Source organism: Myxine glutinosa, chromosome 2, assembly GCF_964187855.1.
Source record: "Myxine glutinosa chromosome 2, kmMyxGlut1.1, whole genome shotgun sequence".
Classification (NCBI taxonomy): domain Eukaryota; kingdom Metazoa; phylum Chordata; class Myxini; order Myxiniformes; family Myxinidae; genus Myxine; species Myxine glutinosa.
In genome coordinates, this window is record NC_136262.1 from 79450377 (window position 1) to 79475400 (window position 25024).

At 42.9% G+C, this 25024-nt stretch overlaps 1 protein-coding gene across 2 annotated transcripts in view; it reads right to left on the reverse strand.

Annotated features, from left to right (window-relative positions):
- The window catches only part of LOC137421667 (copine-4), a 238575-nt gene that overhangs the window by 62689 nt on the left and 150862 nt on the right, over window positions 1-25024 (reverse strand). For both annotated transcript variants that reach the window (XM_068107941.2, XM_078773438.1), the window contains one exon: window positions 10114-10197. In XM_068107941.2, coding sequence (XP_067964042.2) covers window positions 10114-10197 — 84 coding nt within the window. The remainder of the gene's footprint in view (window positions 1-10113; window positions 10198-25024) is intronic.

Below are 25024 nucleotides of genomic sequence, written 5' to 3' on the forward strand. Positions count from 1 at the left end.
AAAATAGTTTTCATATTTGTTGTAAATGTAGTTTAAACTCGTGGTTATGCGTTACAGCGGTGTATTTTGTTAGCAGCGTCGTTTTCAAGGTTCTTTTTTTTTTCTTTCTAATAAAGACATATTCTGTCATTTTAAAACCACTAAAGTATGTATTCGGTTTCCCCGTTTCATAAAATGTATCGTTTGATACGTATAATGCTTTAAAACTGTTTTTTTTTGTTTTTTTTTAACCTCAGAAGAGATATTAACATTTAGTTTTACCTCAGCGAATGTCAATCGCGGTGTCAGTATTTGATGAACTTATAAAGACTTCGGTGAGTTATAAGTGTGACCAGCATGTGCACGGGATTCTTCCCAGAAGAATGAGTGGTCGCATTTGCTTGTCCGACTTAAAATGAGCGAGTTTTGTTTTGACGTTTGGGCCAGTTTTACATGTTGTATCCCTAAGGAATGAAACGAACGTTTTTTCTGGCTTACAATTTTATTTGAAGTCACACATGCCTCAAAATACACTCACTTATATAGAATTGAACACTGAATCCGAAAATGTAAGTGAAATTGCCTTGTTTTTTTTTACATTATCTTCTATATATTCTAAATATATATCTGTGCAGTGTCTGTCTTGTGTTGTCTTGTCTTGTGTTGTGTTGTCACTGAACTACTCCCTCAAACTTTTGTGAAATCGTACTATTCCAACTTGACCCACGGCGGGAGTATGCGCTCTACTGAGTGGCGTTATAGTTTATGCGTTTTACATTGATGTTTTGAATCCAGTTCATGAATGCACAAGGAAGAGTACCTGTCCCAAGTGATGGGAAGAACTAGCAAAAGTATTCCCCTCCTCTCTCTCCCTCCCTCCCCTTCTCACCCTCCTCTCTCTCTCTCTCTCTCTCTTGACCCCACTCCCCTGTCCCTTCCCTGTCTCTCCCCCACTCTTCTGTCCCAACACTCCCCTGTCCCTTTGCACTCCCCTCTCTCCACCACTCTCCCTCCCCTGTCTCTTTTCTCTGCCACTCCCCTATCTCCCCCACTCCTCTCCCTCCCCCACTCCATCTCACTCTCCCTCCCCATTACCCCCTTCATCCCCCACTCAGCTGTCTCCCCCAATCCCTGTCTGTGCCCACTCCCCTCTCCCTCCCGTCACATCCCGCTCCTTCCTTCACTCCCCTCTTCTCTACTCCCTTCCCCCCTCTCCTCTCTACATGTCTGTGTCTATCCTTTTTAAATGACTTTAATTGCCTTTAAAAAAAATTTTCTCTTTTGCTATTCATTTTTCTTTTATTTGATATTTTTGATACTTAAGTCATTGTTCACAATTGTATTTTGTCGAAATTGTATTTATCTTTCGGTGTGTGAACCTATAGTGTGCCCCTTGGAAGTTTCTCGGTGTTTATCTTTCATAAATTAATCGTTTGTTTGCCGCGTGTGTGCGGCCTTGCAGCCTCAGGCTTCCCCCGTCGAAGTTTGTTCCTTCTCTCGCTGTTTTTGCTAGGTTTTTTGATTTTCCCTTATCCACCAAACTTCCCCGAACATCTACTCTTTGTCTAAAGTTGTAACCCCCACAACCCTCCCCCCCAAAAAAAACAAAAAAACTTTTATTTCCCTTTCTCCTCGTGTGCTTTTGTCCCATCGTTTGCTTTTGCCTCTGCCCATGTGCGCTGTCTCGCCCCGCCCCCATTATATCCTTGCCTTCCACCTTTTCCCCTGTTCACGTGACTCGTGGTTGTCCCTCGAGGCTCCCTCTCCCCATTGGTATTTTTGTGAATATAAGATTGTTCTTCACGGTTCTGTTTAAATATGTTTAAACTTTCCCCTGCAGTGTTTTATTCAGTGGTTTATTACAAACACGCTGTTTTTCTTCCTATTTAAAAGGCTCCTTTCAATTTCCTCTTCAACTCATTCCATTTCCAAAAAATATTCAATCTCTTATAATTATTCCTCACTACATGCTCTAAATTCACATTCATTCCACCCCTCCTCCATCGTTCTTAAATGGATCGCTAACCTGAAAATCACAATAAACCCAATTTGTTATAAATTTCATCTTTCATTAATCATCCACTTTCTAAACTCCCCCTTGCCCCTCCCCTCCAAATGTCCCCCTTGCCCCTCCCCTCAAAATCTCCCCCCTTGCCCCTGCCCTCCTAAACTCCCCTCTTTCCCCTCCCCTCCTAAACTCCCCCCTTGCCCCTCCCCTCCAACTCTCCCCCCTTGCCCCTCCCCTCCAAATCTCCCCCCTTGCCCCTCCCCGCCAAATCTCCCCCCTTGCCCCTCCCCTTCTAAACTCCCCCTTGCCACTCCCCTCCTAAACTCCCCCCTTGCCCCTCCCATTCAAAACTCCCCCCAACCCCTCCCCTTCAAATCTCCCCCCCAACCATCCCTCCCAAATTCTCCCTACTCCCACCTCCTTCTCAAAGCTGCCTCCTCCCCACTTCGTCTCCCTTTTATCTCAAACCTCCACCTCCCCCAACCTTCTACTTTCCTCTGCCCCTCCTCAAACAACCCCTCACAGTGCCTCATCCCATCACCATCAAACCTTTCGTCCTCCTCATCCTTCCCTTTCTTGCAACTCTTCTGTAATCTCTGACACACTATCAACTGCTCTTCCTACCTCCCCCTCTCATCCTTCATCTGACCCTACCCCTCCCCTCCCCTGTCCTGCACCCGATGCTCCCCCTCTCTCCTCATTAACGGTATGGACCTCAAACATCCGGGGCCTTCGCTCAAACCTGATTGATCTCTCCATTCAGGTTGCTTCTGACAATCCAGACTTGATCTGCTTAACAGAAACTTTCCTCCTTCATGATGTCTCTGATTCCTTAATATCTCTTCCTGGTTACTCCCTCCTCCGGTATGATAGACCTGAGCCTCGTCCTGGTGGTGGGTGGCTATTTTTATCAAAAACTCTCTTCCTCACTCTCCTTGCACTGCCCTCTCTGCACCTCACCACCAGGAGTACCTCTGGCTATGGCTTCCACTCCGCTCCCACCTTTTGTTCAAATGTGTTCTGTACCGTCCTCCAAACAGTGATGACTCCATTTACATTTCGCTGTCGGACAACATGGACCAACTTCTATCAACTCATCCAAACTTTCTCTTCCTCATATGTGGCGACTTCAACTGTCATCATGCCAGCTGGCTGGGTGTGGGTTCCTCTCTCACCAGCCATGGCACCTCAGCAAAGGACTTCTGCGACTCATTGGGACTGACACAATCTGTCAATTTCCCGACCCGGATCTCAGTCAATGGAGTATCTTCTCTTCTGGACTTGGTTATGACTAACTTCTTTGCAAATGTCTGCTGCTCTTCTTCTGCTCCAATCGGTTCTTCTGATCATGTGCTTGTTGAAGTGGACATCTCTCTGGCCATTCTCAGAGAGCCTCCTCGGCGCCAACGAGTCTGGCATTTCACTCAGGCCGACTGGCACGGTCTGCAAGCAGCCATCAATCATCTGGACTGGTCTCCCATCTCTACTGCCTCTGACATCAATTCTTCCTGGGAATTCTTCCAAAGCAAACTGCCCTCTCTCATGCACAGATTTTTCCCATCTTGTCTTCAGTTGTCTTACCCTTCCTCCCGTCCATGGTACACTGAATCTTGTGGTGAGGCAGTTGTCCTGAAACAACTTGCCTTTGCCTCTTGGAAGGCAAATCCAGCTGAAGGCAATCTCAGTTCCTTCCACCAAGCTCGGAACAAGTGTGTGTCTACCCTCAGGAGTGCCAGGAAGCACTATCTCTCCACACTCAAGATTGAACTCTCAAACCTGTCTCCTTCCTCCAAATCCTGGTGGCATCTCGTCAAATCCGTTTCTGGTGTTTGTTCCCCCTCCATCCCCTCCCTTACCTCAAATGGCTACACAGTTGACACTGCACGTGACAAAGCCGAATGCCTCAACTCTGTGTTTCCCTCAAAATCGTGTGTCCCAAACCCATCTCTCTCTGTTCCCACCTTTCCCAGTCGAACCCAACTGCTCCTGGACTCTGTGTCCTTCTCTCCTGACTAGGTGGAGAAGTTTTTGTCAAACCTCGACTGTGATTCTGCAACTGGACCAGACGGCATCAGCCCACGGGTCCTAAAATCCTGCTCTGCCGCTCTATCTCACCCTCTCTCTGTTCTTTTCACCCTCTCTTTTGCTCAAGGTCATCTGCCAGCATCTTGGAAATCAGCAAACATTACCGCTTTACACATAAAATGTGCAAAAACAGATCCTTACAACAGACTAATCAGCCTGCTTCCAATTTATCAGCAAAGTCATGGAATCCATCATTGCTTCAGATATCAAATCCTTCCTCTTCTCCAATGGCTTGATCTCTGATCATCAATTTGGATTCAGACCAGGTCATTCTACTCTGGACATGTTGCCTCTGCTGTCTCAACAATGGATGGAGGTCCTCAATGCCAAACAGGAAATCAGAGCTGTCTCACTTGACATATCACGTGCCTTCGATACGGTCTGGCACCCAGCTCTGCTCACCAAACTCTCCTCCTATGGTATCCATGGAAATCTACACTCATGGCTTGTGGACTTCCTCTCTGGTCGTAGGCAACGTGTGGCCCTGAATGGATTTCTCTCATCTACCCTCCCTGTTCTGGCTGGAGTTCCCCAAGGTAGTGTTCTGGGCCCTGTGCTATTTCTGGTCTTCATCAATGATCTCTCCGACTCTCTGGAAAATCCTCTCTATCTCTTTGCTGATGACTCCACTATCTGCCGCTCCATTCCTCATCCCTCAGATTGGCAGTCTGCAGCCTCCTCACTCTCTGCAGACCTGGACAAAATCACAGACTGGTCAAACAAGTGGAACATGTCTTTCAATCCTGACAAATCTCACACTCTTATAATGTCTCTCCGAAAGGACCGACTGGAAAACCCTCCCATCTACTTTCTCAACAATCCTCTCCAAGAAGTTCTGTCGCTCAAGCTTTTGGGTAAAGGTGGGCGCGATTCGGAAAATTTTAAGTCCGCTTACCGCTTATCCGCTCCGCCAGCCCGTGTAGTCCGATTCGCTTATCCGCTTCAGCGGCCGAAAATCTTAGTCCGCTTACCGCTTATCCGCTTATCCGCTTCGATTCGATTTTTTTAAAGCGCTTCGACGTTTTTAAAGCGATTTTTGACGTTTCTAAAGGGAATTTAATGCTTTTTAAGCCTAAATAGCCATTTCTAACTACTACAAAGACAAACAAAGCTTTTAAGATCAAAAATATACATTTTTATTTAAATAAAATTTATTCAAAATGTATTGAAATAAAGTTTTCCACTCGACTCTACTCTACTCTACAGTTAATTTAAATATAATTTTAATATATGCAAGTTACATTAAAGAAAAATCAATTTGCCCGTCCTTTCTTTGACAAGAGAGTCTACTAGTCAACAGACTAGCACTAGCAGTCTGTTGACTAGTCCTCGTATTCCTCCTCCACCTCGTGGGCCTTCTTGAGGATTTGGAGGTTGCCCTTCATGAAGACGAGGGCCTCGAAGTTCGGTGCAGCCAGGGCCGACCTCTTAGGCCTGAGGATGTCCGACCCGTAGCTGAACACGCGCTCGACCGAGGCAGAGCTCGGGAGCGGCGTGTTATGCCTGAGAAACAGAGTTACCCAAGCATCACGGAACTCGAGCGGGAAGAGATTGGGCGAGAGCTGTAACGTTTGGTTATTCAGACACAAACAAGTCAACAAGATGGCGGGCCAACGGACTGCCGTTTATTCGTCATGGTGTCGTGAACATGCCGTAAACCATGACGTGAACATAACGTCATGATGTAATGCGTTATGTTACAACCATGTCGTAAACCATGACGTGAACATAACGTCATGATGTAATGCGTTATGTTACAACCATGTCGTAAACCATGACGTGAACATAACGTTATGATATAATGCGTTATGTCGCAAGAGCCGAGTTGTTAGGGTTTCACTTATTATTCACTTAAATAAATATTCACAATTCTGGAGTAACGGCTCAGGCTAACAGCTGATTTGGCGAATCGCGATGCGCTTTAATTTTTCGGTAGTCCGCTTACGCTTATCCGCTTCGGTTTCCGGGGGTTGTTCCGATTCGCTTATCCGCTTCGAAAACGTTAGTCCGCTGCAGCGGATAAGCGGATAAGCGGACTTTCGAAGCGGACCGCCCACCTTTGCGTTTTGGGTCTCACTATCTGCCATGATCTTTCTTGGGAAACCACATTTCCAAGCTGGCCTCCAACGCGAGTCGCCGACTGGGCATCCTCCGTGGTGCGAAGTCCTTCCTTGGCACACCTGAGCTCCTCACCACATACAAGGCTTTCATCTGCAGCTCAGTGGAATGCTGTTCCCCCCTCTGGGCTTGTGCTCCTGCCTCACACCTAGCTCGGCTTCACGCTGTTGAAACCAAAAGTTTCAGAATCATTGGAATCTCCTGCGATGAAGCTAACTCCGAGGGCCTTTCACTCACTCACCGCAGGCACATTGGTGGTCTTTCTGTCTTCTACCGACTGCTCTCCGGCCTTGCTCCCCCAGCTCTCTCTGTGCTCTGTCCCCCCAATATTCCTACAGGTCGCACAAGATCTGCCTGCAACCCTCTTATGGTTAAACTGCCAAAGTCTAGGCTCTCTGCTCACCTTCACTCTTTCATTCCCCTTTTCTCCCACATCTGGAACAAACTCCCCCACTCCCTTTAATCCCACTCCTCCCTCCAGGTCTTTAAAACAGCTGTTCACCACCATCTCTTATCTTCCCCCATCCAAAACCTTGATCTTTTCTACCCCCGATAATTCACTCCAGATGCACTTTTTTTTGGAAATTCCAACTTCTTTTCTGGAAGTCCTTGCAGTATTCATATGTTTTATACTTCTCCTACCTCCCCCCAAGCCCTCCCCCTCCCACATTTCTCCTGATGTCCCTGCTCTCAAATGTTGTGTTTGTGTCCTTCCCCCTCTCTCCCCTTTTGTCTACCGCTCCCCTTATTTTTTGTGTTTTATGTGTCGGTTTGTGTCGGTTTGACTTTTTGTGTGATTAATGTTAGCTCTTTCACGAGACTCGATCTTGTATACAAATAATATATATATATTTGATGTTCTCTTATCATTACCGAGCGTCTGTGCCGCCAAAACAGCTTCCTGAGCAATGGTTATTACAGGGTGATTTGCCATTGCCTTCCCATCAGTAGTTCAGGAAGGAATTTGTAATTTGTTCGGGGTGATGGTGATAGCTCGCCTAATCTTCATGAAGGACACGGTGGCGATCTTTAACATCCCTCAACTAATGTCTGAAGACAGGAAGCCAATTTAACGTCCATTGGAAGGATGGCACACATCGATGATTCACCCAGTCTGTGAAACACCAGGATGATAGTTTATAGCTGGTTAGGCAGACAAGCTAGATAATTTAGAAGAGAGTGTGTGCCTTGGAGGTCATCCTGTCTGCCAAAGTCATATGTTAACGCACTTTAATAAACAAACTACGACTCCATGTTGTATGAATTACTTTACGTTTAGAACGTATAATAAAAGTAGAATCTGAATCCAAAAGGATCGCCACCAATGTCCTTGGATGGCGTAAAATAAAATGAGACATATAATAATTTCCTTTATAAGAGTGAAAAAATGAATTTTACAGCCATTTTACCTCACGTCTCGTGGGGGCCTATTTTTTTTTATTTTAAAAATCACTTTTTCTGAATTTTGTTCCGATTTCACTCGAGATTTCGACATAATTATCCAGGCCATGCGTTCCGATCGTGTAATGTGGAATCAGATTCCGAATACCAGCTTTTAATAAGCCTATACGATACATTATGCAATCTTTCCAGGAGACAATCACATTGCACCTCACCTCACACCAGCCAATCAGCGTAACCTCGAATGGACAAACAGACAGCCATCTCTCTTATATATATATATATATACATACAGTCACGTGAAAAAGTAAGTACACCCCATGTAAAGTTTTGACTTTTTCAACATATTTCAACATACAGCTATTTGATCTTCATTTCAACAATATTGATAGATAAAGGTGATATAATATAACAAATATCATGAAACATTTACATTTTGTAGTCCATTATATAATTTAAATAAACATAAATGCAAATTTCGCATGTGGAAAACAGTAAGTACACCCTTGGCTCTAATAGGTGGTATTGCCCCCTTTGGCAGAAACAACCTCAAGTAGGCGTTTCTTATAACTGTGTACCAGTCTCTGACATAGACTGGGAGAAATTTTTGCCCACTCCACCATGCAGAATTCTTTCAGCTGTGCGATGTTTGAGGGGTTTCTTGCACGCACAGCTCGTTTCAAATCCCCCCACAACATCTCGATGGGATTTAGATCCGGGCTTTGAATTGGCCATTCCAGAACCCTCCATTTCTTTCTTTTCAGCCATTCCTTGGTGGATTTACTGGTATGTTTAGGGTCATTGTCAGGTTGCAAGGTCCGGTTGAGCTTCAACTTTCCGACAGATGGCCTCACATTATCCTCAAGCACCCTCTGGTGCAATGAAAAATTCATAGTGGATTCTATGATGGTGAGCTGCCCAAGCCCTGATGCACCAAAGCTGCCCCAAACCATAATATTTCCACCACCATGCTTTACAGTTGGTATCAGGTTCTTGTGGTCAAATGCTGTCTTTGGTTTTCGCCAAACATGTCTTCTGGTACTGTGGCCAAATAGCTCTACCTTTGACTCATCTGTCCAGAGCACATTGTTCCAGAAGTGCTGGTCTTTGCCGAGGTGTTCATTGGCAAACTTTACTCTTGCCCTGATGTTCTTTCTGGACAGCAAAGGTTTCCTCCTGGCACACCTCCCATGTAGATCAAATTTCTGCAGCCTCTTTCTAATGGTAGACTCGTGCACTTTGACATCAACAGTGGCAAGAGCTACCTGTAGGCCCGTGATGACATTCTGGGGTTCTTTGAGACTTCCTTCAGCATCTTGCAGTCTGCTCTCGGGCTGAACTTGCTGGGGCGGCCTGGCCTGAACAAGTTGGCAGTTGTTTGGAATCTTCGCCACTTGTAGATGATCTTCCGGACAGTCGAATGATTGATTTCAAATTGTTTGATCTTTTTAAAATCCCTTCCCAGACTCGTAGGCATCTATAACCTTCTTTCTGAAAGCATCAGAGAGCTCTTTTGATCTCGGCATGGTGACGCCGCACACTTCAACAACAAAGAGCAAACCAAACTAAATGTCTGAGGTTTAAATAAGACAGGTTCCTCCAAGATCCTCTCTAACGATGTTCTCATCATTTGCACCTGAGCTGGTGCACCTGATTCTAATTTAGGTATTCGATGTAGTGATAAATGTCGGGGTGTACTTACTTTTTCCACATGCGAAATTTGCATTTATGTTTATTTAAATTATACAATGGACTACAAAATGTAAATGTTTCATGATATTTGTTATATTATATCACCCTTATCTATCAATATTGTTGAAATGAAGATCAAATAGCTGTATGTTGAAATATGTTGAAAAAGTCAAAACTTTGCATGGGGTGTACTTACTTTTTCACGTGACTGTATGTATATATATATATATATATATATATATATACATACATATACATATATATATATATATATATATATATATATATATATATATATACATACATATATATATATATATACTCATAGTTGGCAAAATCAATAAAAAATATATGTATGGAATTAATTTTTCATTTTTATTGTACCAAAAACATTTATTACATATTATTCTTTGTAGTAACATTACCTTTCATTTGATACCATACAACCTATATTTTGTGTGAATTAAATAAAATATGCATGTATGCAGACCGAATGCCTGACGCCATTTTATTTTTTTTAATAACTCCGCTCTGCCATGGATGCAAGTCAAGCATCATCGAAATTCGTGACCTGCATGACCTAACAGAAAAATGACACCACTCCCATGTTTGTACTACTAAGGGTCCCACGAAATTACATTTGCTGATAGTCTAAATTAATTGGAACAGGTCTCTGGGACAGGTCTAAACATCTACGTATATATTCTACTGTAGAAATCAGCGCAGATATTTGTTCGAGCATCACTCTATTGAGCTAAAGACAAACAAACCAACCACTATAGTTAAGCAAAAACAAAATCGTGCTTTTGGAAATTTACATAATAAACAACCTCTGTCCTGTGTATGAGTTGCAGTGAACTGTCATCTTCGATTTTGTGAATCTCCAAGAAAGGGTCAGACTTGCTGAAGAGATCCTAAAAAAATAAAAATATATAAGTTATCTTTTGATAAAAACAATTCATTCAAATAATGTCATAATATGTATTTAAAAAATATGCAAATTGGAGTTGTATAGTCAAAATAGGGTTTGTGTCACAAAAGTGGATGCTATGTGTAACTCTTAGCATAAATACAGTGAATAACTAGAACATCATTCAGTAGAGAGCACACCTCCGCCAGGATGAACAGTTCACGTTTTGTATCCCACTGATAGGTCAGATCTGGATTCGGACCTGAACCAAAATCGAAACGGCTTGTTCATGCCACTTGCCCAACTCATCCACCAAGTTTTGTCCCAAGTCGTCCACAACTCTTTGAAATATAATGCTGTATGTCGTTTTTGGCCCTATCACTCAATGGTGAAGAATCGTTTGTAATTTTAAAAAACTGTCGTATCCGGATCCGTGTTCAAATCGTCAACAAAACTGAAACGATCTGTCCTCGTCATACACCCAATCTATCCGATAAGTTCCACCCAAATCCGTCTACACCATTTTGAGATATTGTGCTTTATAATCTTTTTTGCCCCATCTCGCAATGGTGAAGAATCACTTTAAAAAATTCTCGGATCCAGATCCGAATCTGGATCTTCACCAAAACCGAATCATTTCGTCCTTGTCACAAACCCAACCTCTCAGGTAAAAACGTTTTCCATCTGACAATGCACTGCATGCCTGTGATTAATAGACTATACTACAAGTAGAATGAAGAACTCGTCTTGCTCATCTAGTATCGATCTGCATCCGTGGAGAGTTATAGCAATAGGTAGAATCATCGGAACATTGATCGAGGTGTGCTAACTCTCGAAAGGTTAATGCCCAAAACGTCAGTTTCTCCTTGCTTCCCACAGCCGTTATCATACCTCGATCAACGTCCTCTTGATTTAATCCATCGTGCTACAATTTTTTCTCAATCTGTGAATCCATGAGCAGTTGTTCACAAGAGCAGTCGTAGAATAAGGATAATAATAATAATAATAAAGGAGTCTTATATAGCCCCATCAAGCAGAGTAAACGACCCTCATGGCGCTTTACATTATCATGTGAGCGCACACACACCGCACACACACACACAACCATACACACACACAGACACACCAAAATTGTACACAGCTAATGGCACAACCGGTGGCGATGGTATTCCAGAAGTCATGCATTTGTGATTTTGTGAAAATCAAATCATTATGCAACAGTTCATGCAACTTTACAGCTTACATTTATTAGATAGTAGTTTCTGCTTCATGGTTTGATCATATTTGTCTCAACCCAAATCTAGCCCTCTTTTCTTATTTTGCTCTGCCGGAGGGTTAGCAGCTCAAAGCATCAACCGCACTGCGATACACATACTCATTACCTCTTAGTTGATAAAATAAATTGTTATCTTGTCTGCTGCATAAAGACTCCCACCCGCAACCTCCGCTCTGCTGGTACCAACCTCCTGACCCCCCCCCCCCCATCTGGACCAAATTTAGATCCTGGGGGGACAGGGCCTTCTCCATCGCTGCTCCCACCCTCTGGAACTCGCTACCTCACACCATCAGAGACTCCTCCTCACTCACCACATTCAAAACATCACTCAAGACCCACCTGTTCAACACTGCATTCAACATTTAACCCACAGCATCTAACCCCTGACTATCTCCTCTCCTTCTCCCTCCTTTGTGCTTTGAATATTTCCCTATTGATTCTTCTTTTTTTGCAATTGTTTTTATGTTTTGCTATGCATTATGTTTTGCACTCTGTCAAAGCGTCTTTGGGCTTCCTGAAAAGCGCTATATAAAATAAATGCATTATTATTATTATTATCCTTTGCAGATATTAGTATCGCACAGGACAAAGTTGCTTCGCTCTGGTAAATTTATACAATTAGGCCAATTTCTCTAATTTTAGTGAGACAGGACATCTTTAATTGCATTTTTAATTACATCTTGTCACAGAAGATATTTATTTAAGCAGCTTCCAAATGATCATGATATTGCCTGGTTTGTCAATTCATAAATGTCATTCCAATCAAAAGTAGTTGGGATAAACACTCTTTTTGGGTCTTAAACCATTTAACGCATAGGGCTTAGAGTCACCACCATGATTACAGGCATAGGGTAATATGAAGTCAACACAATCGCCATATACACACCTTTTTCCTTATTTTAAAGTAGCAAAGTCTCATCATCATGAAACATGTCCAATTCATACATAATACTTCACATTTCAAATTAATGGTCATTACAAATCAACCAATAAAATAACTGACTAAAGGAGAAAGCCATTAAGTTTACTCTATCAGAGGAAGGTAAAACAATCCCACAATACTTTCAGTGGAAGTTGAGTAATTAACAAGGAAAATAGAAAACTGCTATTCAGAACCAAGTTAATATGATATGGAATATCAGGAACACAAATCGAGTGGTTTTGAGGCGTAAAGTGAATAAATTTTGACAGATCATAAAACGAGATTGAGCTTTACTGAGATCCAAACAAAGTGGAGGTATTTGTTGCAAGATAAGAAGCTGATACAAATGTGATTTTCCCCAGACTTCGGCAAAAGGATGATTACAGGAACTATTCTAAAACTAAAGAGTGCTATGTTTGCGGAAAGTATTTACAAAAAAAATAGGACTAGGAAGTTGAAGATTATTGTCATCTCACAGGAAAATGTGAAGGAGCAGTTAACAGCTCGTTTAATCTGAAGTTAATCATGCTAGATGTGTTCCTTGTAAGAAAGTTATCCGAGCAAGCAAGCAAGATATTTAATGTAAAGTTAAAGCAAACTATAAATGATTTGTCAGGTTGTGATGCTTATTTATTAATGTCAGTATTAGGACACTCAAATGGAGTAATGAAGACAATTTCAACAAAGGAAAAAAAGTATTATCTTTCCCAAAGAAAACGATTGGTAGTACTATTGAAAACATTGAGCGTAGATTATTAGGTAGTTTTAGATTCATGGAAGTATAAGAACGTATGAAAACAAGTACAGATACATTCAAAGTACACCGCCCCATGCCAAATCAATAAATAACATCCTCCAGCACGGCATTGCTGGGGTGCAGTCCGTGCCCGACGATACCACCATACAGCACATAGATACGGTATTGGGAGGGAGAGGTGTATAATAATTCATTGATTAATTGTGTAATTAAAATCAATAAACATTAAACAGAAAATCATTTCTTAATAAATTGGCTAATAGCATACCTCAACCACCAGTGTTTCATCCGAAGCTGTAACTTTTTGAAAATTAATTAAACATGTCATTAATCGGAAAAATGTAATAATTAATTGGTTAATCAATAAATAATAAATCGATTAATTGATTAATCAATAAATCAAAAATAGCCTTTATAGCCAAGTAACTTGGTCATTGTCGTGTCCAAATATCAGCTTCCTAACTCAAAAGTTGCCTGAGATAATACCCACATGAGAAAGGAAATAAACAAGATCTTAATTAATCGATAATAATTAACTAATTTATTTATTTATTTATTAATCAAAAAACAAAAAATACAGTTTTGCCAAAGCACTTGCTCACTATTGTGCCGATATTTCAGCTTCCTAGCTCGAAGGATGGCTGATATATCGCCCGGACAAACAATCAAACGAAATATGTCATGCACAGCATGATACTTGCGAAATCCCTAAAATAAGTTGTTGGCCTATGATGACCTCAAAAATAATTGGTGCTTGAATTGAGTGTACAGATATGCAAATCCTCTTCAAATTTCAAGTTAATCGGATTAAAATTGAGGATTTTAGAAATCTGGTCTATGTTGACCGTTTGGCCGAGGTTGACCTCCAAAAATACTCCATGGTTAAATTTAGTGTCTAGATATGCAAATCCTCTTAAAATTTCAAGTCAATCGGATGAAAATTGAGGATTTTAGAAATATAGCCTATGTTGACAGTTTGGCCTAGGTTGACCTCAAAAATACTTGGTGGTTGAATTTAGTGTCCAGATATGCAAATCTTCTTAAAATTTCAAGTCAATCGGATGAAAATTGAGGATTTTAGAAATATAGCCTATGTTGACAGTTTGGCCTAGGTTGACCTCAAAAATACTTGGTGGTTGAATTTAGTGTCCAGATATGCAAATCCTCTTAAAATTTCAAGTCAATCGGATGAAAATTGAGGATTATAGAAATCTGGGCTATGTTGACATTTTGGCCGGAGTGCCTTTTGGATTTGGCCCTTCGACCTCAAAAATAGTTAGTGGTTGAATTCAGTGACCAGATAGACAAATCCTCTTCAAATTTCAAGTTAATGGGATGAAAATTGAGAATTTTAGAAACTTGGCCTATGTTGACCTTTTGGCCTATATTGACCTCAAAAATAGTTGGTGGTTGAATTTAGTGTCCAGATATGCAAATCCTCTTAAAATTACAAGTCAATCAGATGAAAATTGAGGATTTTAGAAACTTGGCCTATGTTGACCTTTTGGCCTATATTGGCCTCAAAAATAGTTGGTGGTTGAATTCAGTGACCAGATTTTGCAAAGCCTCTTCAAATTTCAAGTTAATTGGATGATAATTGAGGATTTTAGAAATCTGTCCTATGTTGACCTTTTAGCCTATGTGTTGACCTCAAAAATAGTTTTTTTTTGTTGTTGTTGTTGTTGTTTTTTGTATACAGAATCGAGGCCGGTGAAAGAGCTAACATTTATCACAAACAAATCAAACAGACAAACAAAATGTATTAAAAAAGGGAGCGGTAGACAAGATGGGGAGAGAAGAGGAAGCACACAAGCACAACATTTTAGAGCAGGGACATCGGGAGATGTGTGGGTAGGAGAGGGCTGGGGGGGAGGAGGCGTGGGAAGGGGGCGGGGGGTGGGAGAAATATAAAACACAAGGACACCAAGGACTTCCAGGAAAGAAGTTAGTATTTCAAAAAAGTGGATTTGGGGTGAAATTAGTGGGGGTAGAAAAGATCAAGGATTTGGATGGGGGAAGATAAGAGATGGTGGTGAACAGCTGTTTTAAAGACCTGGAGGGAGGAGTGGGATTGAAGAGAGTCGGGGAGTTTGTTCCAGAGGTGGGAGAAAAGAGGAATGAAGGAGTGAAGGTGAGCAGAGAGTCTTGATTTTGGCAGTTTAACCATAAGAGGGATGTAGACAGATCTTGTGCGACCTGTAGGAATATTTGGGGGACAGAGCCCAGAGAGAGCTGGGGGAGCAAGGCCGGTAGAAGAGTCGGTAGAAGACGGAAAGACCACCAACCTGCCTGCGGTGAGTGAGTGAAAGGCCCTCGGAGTTAGCTTCATCGCGGGAGATTCCAATGGTTGATTTGATCAATGGTGGTTGATTTCAGTGTCCAGATATGCAAATCCTCTTAAAATTACAAATCAATCAGATGAAAATTGAGGATTTTAGAAACTTGGCCTATGTTGACCTTTTGGCCTACGTTGACCTTTTGGCCGAGGTTGACTTCAAAAATACTTGGTGATTGAACTTAGTGTCCAGATATGCAAATCCTCTTAATATTTCAAGTCAATCGGATGAAAATTTAGGATTTTAGAAATCTGGCCTATGTAGACCTTTTGGCCTATGTTGATCTCAAAAAAATAGTTAGTGGTTGAATTCAGTGACCAGATAGACAAATCCTCTTCAAATTTCAAGTTAATGGGATGAAAATTTAGGATTTTAGAAACTTGGCCTATGTTGACCTCAAAAATAGTTGGGGTTTGAATTGAGTGACCAGATATGCAAATCCTCTTCAAATTGCAAGTCAATCGAATGAAAATTGAGCATTTTAGAAATTCGACAAAGTTGGTGACCTTTGGCCTATGTTGACCTGGTGGTTTTTACGGCTATGTTGCCCTATTGACCTTTTGACCCCAAAACAACAGGCTTCTTGCTTATTACCAACTCTACCATTTGGTGAAGTTTCATGAAAATCGGTTGAAAATTGTGACCTGCAGGTGACAGACAAACAGACAAACAAACAGACAGATAGAGAGACAGACAAAATAACACGCAAGACCAACCAATATACTTGAAAAATCTTCGATTTCTGCAAGTAACACGAAACTGGAGTGAAAACTGAGCACTCTCTTACAGCGCGTCATCGCCAGGCCCTCCCGGCCCCCTTCAGTACCCGGCAATGACGTCATGCAGTGCCTGGAGATGGAATAGCAAAGGAGCGGTGTGCAGCATTTAGAAACTAGAAAGAGCAATCAGATTGCAGACCTTCACCAGGATGTGTTTTCAGTGGTTTTTACTGCTTTTATGTTAAAACAAATATGGCGGCCGAACCACGTGACTGATGACGTCATTAATTTTTTTTCTCCACCAAATTTATCCCGAGATGATGCTCAAGAAAGTTAATCTTGATCGGATGAAGTTTTGTACCTGTCGAATTATGACGTCATAATGGAGGCACCTATGACATCATCATTAACATGTTTTATTCCCCATGGAGGGTTCTTTACAATGAGCTATGTCTCAATTTTTTCAATGCAGCACTTTCAGAGATATAAAGGTGCAAAGTTTTTCGGTTTTTCCAAGATGGCGGCCATACCACGTGACCTATGACATCATAATTATCATAAAAATTATACAGGTGGAGTTGTACCTATGGTGAAAATTTCCTGTCAATCGGACCAACGGTTGCACAGAAAATCATATTTATTTTGTGCCGACAAAGAAACAAACAGACAAAACAGACAAACGGACTCAAATGCAATACCCTCTCCTCAGGCGAGGGTAAGAAGAGAAAAAGAATTGATAAAATGTAGCTCCCTTTAAAAGAGCATATTAATTAATATACTGTATTGGATGAGGATTATCAACATACAGTATACATAAGCTATCCAAAGACTAATGTACTCTTATTAGCAGACATGCTTGATAACTTCAGAACAACGTTTAAACTCAGACTCCACTGATTATGACACCATAATATACGGAGTTTATTTTGTTAACGTGCTTACAATAAACAGAAGTAGTATAATAATTAATTGTTAACTGATTAAGATGTGGCTGATGATGATTGGATGAAGAATTTCAGATTTGTTCATCGATTTGAGTGAATGCAAAAATATATAATTAAAATCGGGTTATTATGAAAACAGACAGGAATATCATCTTCCCGAGTTAGCTTTTATCAAAACATCATCTTTGGCAATTGACTGCATGGGATGGTTTGCCATTGCCTTCCCATTGGATTTGGAAATTTATCCTGCACAACCGCGAATGCCGGCAAAAGCAATTGCACCGATCAGGGTCCTCACATCATCCACAGCCGCGTTACATACTCGTTGGTACAACTACCCTAGCCAGGGTCTACACCCTCAGCATTCACCTGTCTGCTACTAAAACGGCCGAGCAACCGTGGCTGAATGCTGGCTAAGTACTACCGAAGCGAAACAACGGGGAAGAAACTTCCCGTCTATCCACGACGTACGCACTATGTCCGATCAATGAAAGAAAAGGTACAAATAAGGAAGATTGGAAAATGCAGCAACTATTTATTTACATACGCACAAGCAGGCAATCACCAAGCACGTATAAGCAAAATGCAAACAGACGTAGCCCTATTACATATTTCCCTTTCATACAGACTCACTTAGACAAAGGACATGGCACTATAATTTATTCTGGGAGGAAGGATAGGACAGAACGAGGCATTTCGGAGCATTGGTTTAACTCCTCACTTACCTCATGCACACAGGCGGGGTTGCATCAGGCCAAATATTGCAAGAGGGGTGAAGGTTTGGGGGGTGAGGTTTTGGTGTTGTGCAAGAAGCGTGTGGTGTGAGTTTATATGGAGCTGCACGACATCCCAAGGACTTCACCGCACCCTTGGTCCGTGGGCCGCTTGCCTCTGACCCTGGCATGACTCGACCCTGCACCTTGGTAGTGGAAGATGCACGGGGTGGACAAGATGGATACAGAAGCAAACTCTGGAGGAATAAATGTGAACTTTGGAAGGTAAGCTCTGGGGTGGGTGTGTTAAGTTAGGTAGAAAAGATCATGGTTTTTGGATGGGGGATGATCTGTGATGGTGGTAAACAGCTGTCTTGAAGACCTGGAGGGAAGAATGAGATTGATGACAACGTGGAAGTTGCTTACACAGGCAGGAGAAAAGAGGAACAAAAGTGCAGGTGAGCAGTCATTCTAGATTTTTGGGAGTTTCACTAGAAGGGGGTTGATGGTGGACCATGTGCCCTGTAGAAGCCTGTGGGGGCGGAGGGAGGAGACGAAGCATGCAAAGAACAGAAGGTGCAAGACCAGAAATGAGGCAGAAGACAGAGACCACCGACCTGTCAGCGATGGCGACGTGATAGGCTCATAGACTCAGCTTCATCACGAGAGAGAGTCCAATAATCTTGAAGGCCTTGGTTTCCACAGTGTCAAGGAAGGGCAGCCAGTCCAGATGGGAGAGCAGGACTCCATCAATCTGCGGATGAAACCCTTGTAGGTGGAGATCCTTTCTTCTTGATCCCTGGAAAACCCTTTGTATCACCTTGCAATAATTCTACCTTGTACTGGACAATACCCTGCCAAATGCACACAGGTTAAAGCTACATCACTGTCATCTAATATCGAAAAAAAAATTAGGGTTGTCCTCAAACTTTTGAATTGAAATAAACTATTGGTAAAATAAATATGATCAAACACCTGGAAATAGGATGGTCAATTGTGGAATGTACCACATAAATACTTCTTCACAAAGGTCTGGTGGAAAATCTTTCAACTTACTTTGGAAATCAACCTATGACAGAGGTAAAGCATTTCGAAATACATGGCCTAACGATTAGCTACAGACCATTTTCAGCAGCCAATACTTTCAAAGTACTAGTCGCTGCTTTGGAATACTTCATCGAGCCAAATACATTCTTGTTTCTCACAGCTTCTGAAGATGTACAAGGCATTTATCCACTGTGTCATGGAACTTTGATCCTGAGTATGGACTCATGCTGCTCACTCCAGCAGTGAAGACCAAAGGCAACATATTCATATTGGCATCTCTTGGCAGAGCCTTTCGGCACAGAGCCTTATTTTTCTATCGCTACAGATAGGATAATTCTCTTCTTTCCTCCAATCTAAATATCTCAACTGTATTTTTTCACCCTCTGCTCCTCCAAAGAATGATGAGTTTATATATTTTCATGCGACAACTCAATTGTAGTTGTCCTTCTACAAATCTATGATTCATGCTCACAAACACTTTTTTCTCTCCTATTTTCAGAATCACATTTATCACCTTGACATTTCCTGCAGTTCTCTTCAGGCTTTTAGGAACGACAGCCCATTGCTATTGCATGTTGCCTCAGATAGCTTTTCAGTTCTTTTTCACTCTTATATTTGTGTCTGTTTGTGGCCCGTCTTTACTCACATCAAAGGTATTTTCTGCATTACTAGTTTTCCTGCATCCCTCAACCCTAAAGTTATACCTTGTTGAACATACATCCACGGTCAACACTAGTACTCTTCCATGATAATCAGCCCCAACATGTACATAAAAAAATGTACCTTCTGACTGTCTCACTAAAGTACCAACCACTCACTCTTGAAACCACTTTTTTCTCACTAAACTACTTTTTAGTCAGTTCAGTCTCTTTATTGCCACTGGTAACATGTAACCCAGTGCTACCTGTCGCATGTTCGTGTAGTCGGCGACTAAATCGACTACTCTCACTGGCTTGCCAGTGAGGAGGGTGACTGTGACATCCTGCAGGACTAAAAACAACACCTGATAAAGGGCAGGTGAGCTCCCTCAGTGAGCTGCAAACCAGGATGGTAGGGGAAGTTCAGGCTGCGGTGCCCACAGTCCCAAAACAAGTCACTTGACTTTACAACTTCTTTACCCCTCCCTTCAACTTCTCGGCCCCTAGAAGTCAAACATCCAAGGGTCTCTCTACCCATTGGTTGCACACACAGACCCTCCTCCAATGGGCACCCACAGACCCTCCTCCAAACCCCCAATTTACAGCCACCACCAGCTGCCAAGGATGAGTCGGGGCAGCAGTCACATTTCATACAGAGCCTGATTCATATCTGCAGACACACACACCTTCCCCACCCACAAAACCCCAAATGTCACTCCCTCCCCCACTGCCTTACAATTTCCAACAGCTGCAATACAGGTTACTGGTTACCTACCCTGCCATCCATTGCCTGCTGACACACAAAGCAAACACTCAAACAAAACACAATTTTTCATTCAAAACATCACATTTTAACCCATTCCACCTGATCCACATGCTTGGCTCTCATGGTCCCTCTTGCTCATCACTCATGCCAATTCCCCAACTCACCTGCATACCCTTAATAGCAAAGCATGGCGAGTTGTGACAATGGGGAAAGGTCAATTTGATTTAAAAAAAATCTAATTACCATTGGGGAGCACGTTCAATACCAGCAGCGCCTGCTGCAGTCAATCTTCCCATGCAACCTGAGCCATTCAAACCCTGGGTTATCTTTCCAAACTGAGAGCCCATTAATCACAGCGGACCATCTGTCGAAGGTCATGTGGCCCTCACCGGGCCGTTTCCAAGCACTCCATCTCTGTCCACAGATGATCCAATGGTTGTGCGGTGGGCTATACTCATACCCAGTCCATGCGGTTTGAACTGCATCCATAGACCAGCACAGCATGGCAGGACACCAATTGATGGCTGTCCGAGAGCCTCAGGGAGAGGCTGCTAGGCCACAATGACGGGCGATCACCACGTTAGGTCCTTACTGGACCTTAATGGTGCTGCCACCAAAGAGGTGCCCACAACGCCTCACCCTCGTGGTCCTCCTGGTACACCATGACGTGTGTCCAGAAGGAACCTCCTCGGACCCCCAGAGGTCTCAGCCCCCTCCAGGGTCCGGCAACCCCATTAGCCCAAGACACACGCTCAGACAGTGCTCCGATGGACAAGGGTGCCACACTCCACCAGACACCCTGTGGGTCCTGGGTCATGCCACAACACCCGTTGTCGGATCCCACATCCAAATTCTGCCAGTGCAGCTACCCAGCTGCCTGGCACAACCCAATTTTCCAGTGGGGCAATTTCCCACGAGGCCGACCTTAATTTAACCTGTCCTGGTCTGAGTCCCACAGCCCAAGGACCAACTCCCACCAAAGCTGCTCCAAATTAAACTCCCATTTATACAGACTTGGCATTTAATATGGAATATTTTTTTTTTCTTGACTTGGGTTTACTTTCTTAACTCAGTATATCAATCTGGTGAGTTTCTTTTACACTTTGGTGATTTATTTGTTAAAAGAACCATGTCACTGATTGTCTGTCGCAGCAAGAAGTCAACAACAGGATTATATCACAGGTGGCGTGGCAAAATGTACGGACAGGTGCATTTGATGAATGGCTTCACAGTCAGGTATACAAGGGTTGTTGCGTTCTGTATTAGTGGAAAACAACTGCTGCACGTCTCCAAAAGTTATTGCCGCTTCCTTTGGAGATGGTCCGTCAACTCGACAATGCTGTTTGTCATGGAGTTGTGGCTTTACGAAATTACGGCATTAAACAGCGTGCTATTGCTCGGCAGTATGGCATCACTCAAGGTCAGGTGTCAAAGATCCTGAAACGAAATGCTCAGAGGGGTGTCCCTACTCCAATACCGAGGCCAGGATGTCCCCGCAGAACCACAAGGAGGGATGATCGCCAGCTGCACCGGTTACTCCGCAATGGCCGTACCAAGTCAGCTAATCGCCTTAGGGCTGAGTGGCAGCAACTCACAAATGTGCCTGTATCCAGAAGGCTAGTCAACCAACGACTGGTTCAAGCAGGCTATCGTGCCAGGCGTCCCCTGAGAAAGCCATGCCTGACCAGACAACACCGCCAGCGCCGATTGCAGTGGGCCAGAGAGCACCGTCAATGGCAGCCAGGACACTGGAATCACGTGATCTTCAGTGACGAGTCTAGATTTCTGGTCTATCGTCAAGATGGCCACGTCCGAGTGTGCAGACAAGTGCATGAAGCCTACAACAAAGATTGTATAGTGCCAAGAGTCCAAGCTGGAGGTGGTGGGGTGACCGTTTGGGCTGCTTTTCATGCAGGGGGCAAAACTGACCTGGTTGTTCTGAATGGAAACCTGAACCAGTTCAAGTACAGGGCCATTCTGGAAGAAACATTGCTTCCATTTGCTTGTGCAGCCTTTCGAGGGAAACTTTGTCTTCCAAGATGACAATGCACGGCCTCATCGTGCTCGCATGATCCAACACTTTCTTGCTGACCGTGGTGTAGAGCATATGGAGTGGCCTGCCATGTCCCCGGATATGAATCCGATAGAGAACTTGTAGGCAGAATTAACGTGTCAAATCGACCACTTGGACCAGCAGCCGACCTCTGTGCGTGAATTGCAGCAGGCTATTGTCGCTGCATGGCAAGCGATTCCTGTCCAAACCTTGGCAAATCTCGTGAACAGCATGCCTCAACGTGTACGTGCTCTCCTGAATGCTCGTGGGGGTTACACGAAGTACTGAACTGTAATTTTACTGTCCATAATCCCAGTCGTAATTTAACTTTTGTTTTTGTTAAAAAAATTTTTGGCTAATGTGCAAAATAAAGAGATAATTCTGGAAAACGTACAGAAGTTTAACACAGTGCTGTCCATGAATTGAGTTCGATATCAGTCTACATCACTTTCAAGGATCAATTTATTTGTTTCGAAATGTCAAATGTGGTTTTTGTTTCTTTTAAAGGTCACATTAACAAAATCTAGAATAATTTCAACATAATTCCAATGAACTTTTGGTTCTAAGACATCTTGAAAAGTAAGTTCACCCCCACAAAAAAAATATTCCATATTAAATGCCAAGTCTGTATTTGAATTTAAAATTCCCAGCCTAATGTAATATTAACTCCATTATTATAGGGTTTTTCTGCCCCTTCCCTGCAGCTGCTCCTGGCATTGAGCTTCCCACTCTTCCAACCCTTCTCTATTGTCTTGAGTTTCCAGCTGCTCATGACTCACAGCTGCTACATTGCACGAGCAAGCACATGTCATGAACATGACACCTCCGTGGCATGTCAACAACCCCAGGCACCAAGTCAACCCCAACAGGGTCCGGCCTGAACACCCCAGGAACCGACACGACCACCGCCGACTCCAGGTCACCCACGGCGATGGACGTGGCCATGCTGCCCTGCGCAAGCCCGGATCCGCACACCAGAGGCCCATGCTCGCTGTCATCCTCAGCAGGTTCGCCTGCCACATCACATGTCGCAGGCTCCGACACCTGGCTCGCCAGCTCATGTTCGGCGTCTACACGTACCCTGGAGCTGGCACCTCATTGCACACCATCGTTCCCGGACTTGCCAGAAGAACCACCTCTGGGTTCAGCCATGCCCATGAGCGCCGTGCCACAAAACACGGAAGTTGCTTCCACATAACAGAGCCTGACCTATCCCCGTCTAATCCCTGTACCTTGCTTGTCACGTGGACGGTATCTTTCCACTGGAACAAAGCAACATTCACCCCGGCGCGATGTTCTTCCAGGCCATTATTACTTTCAATCTGTATCCACCCTTGTGCTGGAAAAACATTTCTTTCCTCTTTGAATTTTCTTTAATTTTCTTTCCTCTAAGATTTTAATTTTCTTTCCTCATTTGTGCCATGAATGCATCATAATATTTTTTTATTTCTGCTCTCAATTCATTATAATCTTTCATTCTACAATTCATTTTTCTCAATCCCGTGTGATATTCATGCATTTTTTTTTTGGAATTGCATTATGAATTCCTCCCACATGGCCTGAAAGAACATAATATCTCATCCGTTTCCTGGCGAGGCCTCTCAGGAATGGGGAAGGTTCTTACTCTAGCCTCATCCACAATCCCGGCTCATATCCTCCCTTGTTAATTATGGTCTTCGGACGCTGCTTGCTGCACGTCCAATATGCACCCTTCGCCCATCCTCCCTTTGTTCATCGGGAGAAATTCCTCACCTTGGAAATTATGATCTTTTGATCAAATTATGATATCTGATATGCGATCAACCTCAAGGCCTTGTTTGGAGTTGCAGGTCTTCAAGCCCGTTGCATCCATTGGCGAGGCATTATCCATCCCAGCCATGTCTTCCTCATATCCTCCAGAGACACATGGGGGCTCTTTTCAGGATCATCACTGAACCCCGGATTGTGGTAATATTTCCGGGGATGTTGAAATTTCAGTGAGGTTCTTCTTTATCATTCTCATTGCTCCAATTTATCACTGGTACAATTTCGTCTGTTCAGCTTCCAAGATCTCTTGACCTCATTTTTGAGGTCCTGTTATTTGGGCATTTTCTTGATTTCTGTGTTTAGGCCAAAATTGCTGGGTACTGATATCTCAATCATCAATGCTGTCCTTTCCTTTTTGTTCCTGAGTACAATGTCTGGACGCAAGGCTTTGTTTTCTACGTTCACGCTTGATGGAATCATCAGGTCATATGTGAGCATGACGTCCTCATTTTCAATGATTGCCCTTGCTTGGTTCGTGTTTCCATGAGTTTTCTGGAACTGGGATGTTAAATTTTTTGCAGATATGCCAATGAATCACTTTGCATACTTTGTTGTGACGTTGTGTGTAAAGTTGTTCTGATAATAGTTTTTTGCATCCCAAGAGTAGGTGACTTGTACTTTCTGTTTCTGTCTTGCTACAATTGTCCATCTGACTCAGTCCCGCCATCTTTTTAAATCCATTGGTGTACTGTCCTTGATCTTGGGCATTTATTATGATTCGTTCGCTATCCCAGTTGAGCTGACCTCTTCCTAGCCATTCCAATGAACCTTCTTTGTCTATCCCCACTCTGTCCAAATTTTTTTTTTTTGTATTTTCGTGTGCTTCTGGCATTCTCCCAGTTGTTGGTGTATAT